Source organism: Mus caroli, chromosome 13 (assembly GCF_900094665.2).
Source record: "Mus caroli chromosome 13, CAROLI_EIJ_v1.1, whole genome shotgun sequence".
Taxonomy (NCBI): Eukaryota; Metazoa; Chordata; class Mammalia; order Rodentia; family Muridae; genus Mus; species Mus caroli.
In genome coordinates, this window is record NC_034582.1 from 69,008,909 (window position 1) to 69,016,120 (window position 7,212).

The following is a 7,212-nucleotide window of genomic DNA, read 5'->3' on the forward strand; positions in this document are numbered from 1 at the left end:
TTGGAAGATTCTGCGCCTGCGCAACACGCCCCTCCTTGCTCGCGTGAGTGGTGGTGCGCCTGCGCTCTGTAAACGCGGCGGTGGCAGCACGTCTGAGGTAGGGTGGCAGCAACGCTCATGGGCTCTGCTCCAGGGGTAAGTGAGGTGCCAATGTCTTTAAAGTGCTTCTCGGGGGGCTCTTCTTGTTTGCCCAGAGAGGGTCGGATGATCTGGAGAGATGGAAGTACGGTCCTGGGGCGGAGATCGCAAGCTCCATAAGAGCCCATTTTGTTGAGCGCTTGAATCTCAACTAATGAGAGGAGATACTGCCCTGGGCTTCTAGAGTGGGTAGGAATGATCTCTTGGTGGCTGGACAAGGAGCAGCTAGCTGCACTGGGCTACGTAGAAGCCAGGATATGAACTAGAAACTATATCCAAAGCTTTCGTCTTCGTTACAGCAGCTGGGAAGCTGGAGGCCCGGTCTGTTGTCATCCTGAAAGCTGCTTAGATGGTGGCTACCATCCCTTATTGCAAACGCGCTCTCATTTGATCAGTTTCAGATAGTTTTTCTATTTTTCGAGTGAGTATAGCTGAAATGTTCGGTGGAATTAAATACCATAAAAAGTAAACCAATAATCGTAATTGTTTCCTGAATTTTCAGTTAATATTAATTAAGGTCTTCCTCTTGGCACACAGATCTTTATGACCATTATTTTGAATTGTTTAAGTTTACAATGAACCGTTCCCACTTTATTTCTTTGTTTTTTAATTAATAAATAAGGAAATATGGAATATATTCATGCACAAGGCCTTATGAATTATTTCCTTGAACTTTATAACCCCAAAATGGATGTTGTTGGTACAGAGGAAATAAATATGACAGCTTACCCCCTACAAGGGTTCTGCATTGGTGGGTTCAACCAACTGCAGATAAAATATATTTGGGGAAAATGTGTCTGTTCTGAGTATGTACAGACTTTTTTTTTTAACAAGGGGGAAAATAAAACATATCAACTACTTAAGTGCCTTTATACCTTATTAGGTATCGGTGATTTAGAGATAGTCTAAAGTATTGAGCAGATTATAATCAAATACAGCATTTTATATGGGAGCCTTGGCTGTCTTCAAGGCTTTTGGTAACAGATGAGGCTCCCCATCAGATATCTGATGGGTGGCTATACATAGTAGGAGGTTTTTGAAAGTTGCCGGCTTTTAGTGTGTGTATGTGTGTGTGTGCATATATATATATATATATATATACATATTTCTAAATTAGGCATCTACCGTACTTATTAATTCTATAGTTCCTATAAACCATTACATTCTGAGCCATGTATTATGGTTATATATTTGTTGTTCATTATTGTGCATCTTTACATGTTAAACAAGGTTTGTTAAAAACACTAAAACTTTCAAAATTGGGGTTGAATTACGTATTTCTTACATGCATCTTGGTTAACTATTTTGTGTTTATTGTATTTGTACATATAAGCAAGCTGAATGTTTTTATGACTTGACAGTATGAAAACACCCATCTAATATGGGTACTTTTTATTTTATTTTTATTTATTTGAGACAGAGACTCTCTGTATAGACCTGGCTGTCCTAGAACTCACTATGTAGACTAGACTATCTTCAAACTCAAAGAGATCAGCCTGCCTCTGCCAACTTGAATTCTGAGATTAAAAGCATGCACCAACATGCCTGGCTAGTATGGGTAGTTTGTAAACTAGTAAATTTATAGTAATATTGGTCTCCAGCCTAGTTTGTGAGTTATACCCTAATATGAAGCAAGGGATTTCTGTAATCCTGATCATGACACGCATGTAAAAAGCTTTTCTTTGATTTTTGTCTGTAGAAAACTGCTCATTCTTTAAACCCTAGGTCATATAAAGTGAATGTCTATTGTAGATTCACTTTTATTGTTTTATTGTTATCTCTGTACAACTGTATTAAAGTTTTACAGAGACAACCAATAAGAAACATGTACAGTCATGCATCACTTAGTTAACAGTGGAGACAGATTCTGAGAAATGTATTGATAGGGGATTCCAATTTTATGTAAATCCAAAAGTGAGCTGAGCCTGCTCTGACATTAAGCAATATTGACGTGGAACTGCTTTATGTGTAGCTCATTGTCAACTGTAATTTTTTTAGGGTTTGTGATGGTATGTGTGCAGTAAAATGACATTTGATTTATTATAAATAATCAGTATAGGCACCCAAATGCTTACCAATCATAAAGAAACCCTTCTCAGGCACTCCTCGAATGATGTCTAACCAATTAGCTGGGCATGCTGAGATGCCTTGTTTTGGTCATGTTGGCACACAAGATAATAATCATTACAACAACCACACATCTAAACATGAAGGGAGAAATCACTACATTCTACTTGTACATCACTTGAGACATGCCTCCCACACAACACTGTGACTTCTTGAAATCACATAGGATGCGATGCTGTGCAGCACATACAGCTGAAAAATATTTTCTTGACTAAAATAATGTATATAGATGATATAATCATAATAGCCATGCTCTTTTATATAGTTAATATCTTTTTCATTTTCTTCAAGGTATAGCTCCATGAATAACTTAAACGACCCCCCAAATTGGAATATCAGGCCCAATGCCAGGGCTGATGGGGGTGATGGAAGCAAGTGGAATTATGCCCTATTGGTGCCAATGCTCGGATTGGCAGCATTTCGTAAGTTATGGTTTTCTGGTCCAAAATTATGCCAGGAGTACCCGGGTTGCTGTCTTTAGGACTTGGCCAATACAGTGTGGTTTTATCCTATACAGTGACTCTGCGACAGAGTTAGCCTTTCTGATCCTCAGTTTACCTATTCCTAGAAGGTAGCTTCACCTGCCTCAATACATTGTGAGGATTAAATAATGCAGAAACATTTGGTGTAGGTTAGGTTTTAATAAGCTTTAGCTCTCTCCCATTGCTTCAGTGTTCTAAGGGGACTTCTTTGCCTTAATTGCCTTCCTTGGGACCTACAGAAAACCTGACCTGAAAGAAAGCCAGTTAGGATATATGTTTAGTATATTTAAAGTCGGTATTTGGGCAAGCTTGCCCAAGGAGGGGGGGAGGGGAAACTACTCTACAGGCTAGAAATCCTCACATTTAAACTAAGTAAACACCACTGAGACTCTTACCAGTCATATATGTATGTGCGCTCGCTCGCTCGCTCTTTCTCTCTCTCCTCTTTCCTCTCTCTCTTTCCTCTCTCGCTCTTTCTTCCTCTCTCTCTCTCTCTCTCTCTCTCTCTCTCTCTGAGCTATACCTTGAAGAAAATGAAAAAGATACTAACTATATAAAGAAAGAGTATGGCTATTATGATTTTATCATCTATATACATTTTAGTCCAGAAAATAATTTTCAGCTGTATGTGCTCCACAGCATTGCATCCTATGTGATTTCAAGAAGTCACAGTGTAGTGTGGGAGGCATGTCTCAAGTGAAGTATATCTTTACCTGTGATGGGGACACATCACTGATGTAGTACTGGCTTATATTACTTCATGTCTTGTGGTCTTGGTTGTCATCTAAGAATATGAGAACTGATGATTCAGTAAATCTAAAGCAAATACTGTCCTATATGTGTAGTGATCATTCCTGTTCAGTAGCTTTTTATGTGCCCGAAATTCTCAGTTCAGAAGTTTGCCATGGAGAAAGTGGGGAGTGTCTTAGTTTTCTATTCCTGCATAAACATCATGACCAAGAAGCAAGTTAGGGAGGAAAGGGTTTATTCAGCTCACACCTACAAACCGCTGTTCATTACCAAAGGAAGTCAGGATTGGAACTCAAGCAGGTCAGGAAGCAGGAGCTGATGCAGAGGCCATGGAGGGATGTTCTTTACTGGCTTACTTCCCCTGGCTTGCTCAGCCTGCTCTCTTATAGAATCCAAGACTACCAGCCCAGGGATGGTACCACCCACTAGGGGCCCTTCATTCTTGATCACTAATTGAGAAAATGCCCCACAGCTGGATCTTATGGAAGCATTTCCCCAACTGAAGCTCCTTTCTCTGTGATAACTCCAGCCTGTGTCAAGTTGACACACAAGTAGCCAGTACAGGGGGATCTGAGCATTTCCTGCAACCAGTCCAGGACCATTCCAGATGGTGCCATCTAAAGACTCCTTCCTGTCTTCCTCTCTCAGTGCACCATTTAGCATAAAAGACATCTATTGCTGGGGTTCTTTGAGTAGCTTGGAAACCTTAAAATCACATAACTCTTATAAGAGGATTCTCATTCATCAGCGGTGTTAGTCAGTTTGAGTGAGTGAGTCAGCTTTGAGACTATGAGAGGCCCTGTCATGGTCCATGAATTTTTCAGACTTATGTGTAGCTTTAAAACCAACTCATAACTCCCAAATTCATGCTTTTCCTTTATGTATGTTCAAGTTGATAAGTTTTGTATTGAGAAGGATTGAAGAACGTTTTATGTTTTTGTGTTGATTATCCTGGTTAAATAATGTATTCAGGGATAACTGTTGAGTTTTTGTTACTTTAAATCGGGGTCTCACAATACTGGCCTCAAATTCACAATCTCCATGCCTCAGTTTCTCAATTGTCGACATTATAGGTGTATGCCAGGACAGCCTAAATCAGAGGTAAAGTTTTAACTTTGCATTCTTATAAGGATTTCCTACAAGTAAGTTACTACATGTTTGAGAAGGTGTATTGCAACCTGCAAAGATCAACTGGCCTTAATCAGGATCCTGAAGTAACAGCAGATAAATACCTTACTTGACTGACAACCACTGAGGGATGAGAAGAATCGACTTTTATTCTGAGGATTTAAATTTCACAACCAATCCCTCACCCCTGCTTCTTCCTTTATTCCCTTCCTTCCCCCTTCCCTCCTTTCTTTCTTTCTTTCTTTCTTTCATGGTTTTGATGATCAAGCTAGGAACTTTGTATATGCTAGACAAGAACTCTTATCACTGAGCTACATCCATAGCCCCAAATCTTATAACTTTTAATACAACTCAGAAACTGGTAAAGTTGTACTTACTTTGAAAACTGTTTGGTTTTTTTGGCAAGCTTATACCTCCTTGTCTCTGCTGTGCCTTCTCATTCCCTAGCTGTCTGTTCATTTTCCCCTTCCTCTCTCATCCCTCTCTCTCTCTCTTACCTTTTCTTCTCTTACGTAGTAAAGAAACTGTCTTAGATCTAAAAAGTGAAGTGTCTGGTATAGCAAGCTTAATCATTTAGTACAACTCAGTTTAGTCAAAAGAGACAGTTTTGAGACCATTGTAGATCACTTAAAATTGAAAAGCGACACAGAGAGATAATATTATTTACTCAGTTCTCCTAGTGGTTACTTCATGCAGACTCACCATGGGACTCAGGGTCTTGTGTTTGTCAAGATAACATCACATTTTGAAGGGACACCTGTTACTTCATAGCCACACTTTCCTCTGAAACCTGATAACCACTTATCTGGGAACCTATTGGTTCAGAATGTTATTTAATTGTAGGTTTGAAGTTATGTGGCTGTTTTAAAGTCTTCCTCAGATAACACTAAATCTGCTTTGGTACGATTTTTTTTTTTCCTACCAAGTCCTGGGATTACAAACACTTGCTACTGAGTCCAACCTAAGGTTGAACTTCTTCACCTAGCAGCAAACCCACCAGGATTAAGCTATAGACAGATGATAGCTGGGCTTCCAGCAATATTTGAAGCCCATCTATATTAATTTTTAAAACATTGGCAATAAGTCATGGAGCACTGTGGCAGAGCACATAGATAAAGAAAACAGTGGTAAATTTTTCCAGCCATGAATATTAGACACTAGGAGAGGACCGTCGTATGTGCTGCTTTAAGTGCCCAGCACTGGTCTGAGTTTTGGATAAGAACTTTGCCAATTTTGTTATCTACAAAGTTTTAATGTCTTGGCACCTTTGAATTTTTAGGCTTTTACTGAAATACTGTCATTACTGTATTATGTATTTTCTTTAAGTAGTCATAGGATTTTAGTTATGTCTCTTCATGTGTCTTCCTCATCTCTTTTATTTGTGTCAGGTTGGATTTGGTCTAGGGAATCCCAGAAAGAGATAGAAAAAGCAAGAAAAGCATATCATCAGAGAACAGCTGCTTTCCAGCAGGATCTTGAAGCCAAATACCATGCCGTGATCTCAGAACACCGGCGCGCTGTGGCTCAGCTGTCTTTGGAACTGGAAAAAGAACAAAATAGAACAAGTAGTTTTCGAGAAGCCCTCATCTCGCAGGGGCGTAAGTTGGCAGAAGAAAAGAAACTTCTCGAACAGGAACGGGCTCAGATAAAGCAAGAAAAAAGCCGGCTCCAGCCTCTGAGAAATGTCTATTTGAGCTGCCTGCAAGAAGAGGATGACTGGCAGAGGAGAGCCCAGGTTGTGCTGAAAGAGGTGGGAGAAGCTCTCGAGGAACGCCAAAATATCTATTGCAGCCTGATCATCCCCCGGAGTGCACGACTAGAGCTGGAGAAGAGCTTACTGGTGCGCACATCTGTTGATCCAGTGGCTGCTGACCTAGAAATGGCAGCTGGCTTATCTGACATATTTAAGCATGATAAGCATTGTGGAGAGGTCTGGAACACCAACAAACGTCAAAATGGGAAGCTCATGTGGATGTATCTTAAATATTGGGAACTACTTGTCGAACTTAAAAAATTTAAGAAAGTAGAGAAGGTCATATTAGAAAAATAAGAATGTAATGAGACTCAAGGCCAGAGGGAGTCTCTCCCCATGGCCGTCTGCAGTCTGGGGTCTCTGATATTTACTCTGTTCCTTTGCCACCAAAAGTGGCCCAGTTGAGCTGCTCGTGTGAGAACTCAAGTCTTTCCTCCCTTCGAGCCGTGCAGTAGGGCCTTAGCAGGTAATGTTTTTCTATGATGCTATGCAGCTATTAGAGGTACTTTTTTTGAAACATTTTTGAGCTGCTAATATTTAGCAAAACAAGTACAACTATTTTAGTTCTAAGGAAAAAAATACAATATTCTTACTCTGAGAAATGTTCTGTCAGTTTTTACCTCTCTACTCCCTTTCCCTTTCCTGATTTCATGTAGGAGTTGTTGAGTAATATAGAAGTTATAGTACCAAAATTTATCTTGTTTGGAACACCCCACCACCACCAAAAAAAAAAAAAAAAACAAAAAAAACAAATTTCTTATGCCCAGCTGGTACCCCAGTGAATATTTAGAATTGAGCTGGTCCTGTATTTAATAAGCATGTTATTTATTAGCA

The 7,212-nt window shown here is 39.7% G+C and overlaps 1 protein-coding gene across 1 annotated transcript; it reads left to right on the forward strand.

Moving 5' to 3' along the window:
• The first annotated feature begins 49 nt into the window (after positions 1–49).
• Positions 50–7,212, forward strand: Ccdc127 (coiled-coil domain containing 127). The gene is made up of 3 exons (XM_021180801.2): positions 50–135; positions 2,557–2,687; positions 6,014–7,212. Exons 2-3 carry the CDS (start codon positions 2,567–2,569, stop codon positions 6,673–6,675), a joined length of 783 nt encoding a protein of 260 aa, XP_021036460.1. The 5' UTR covers positions 50–135; positions 2,557–2,566; the 3' UTR covers positions 6,676–7,212.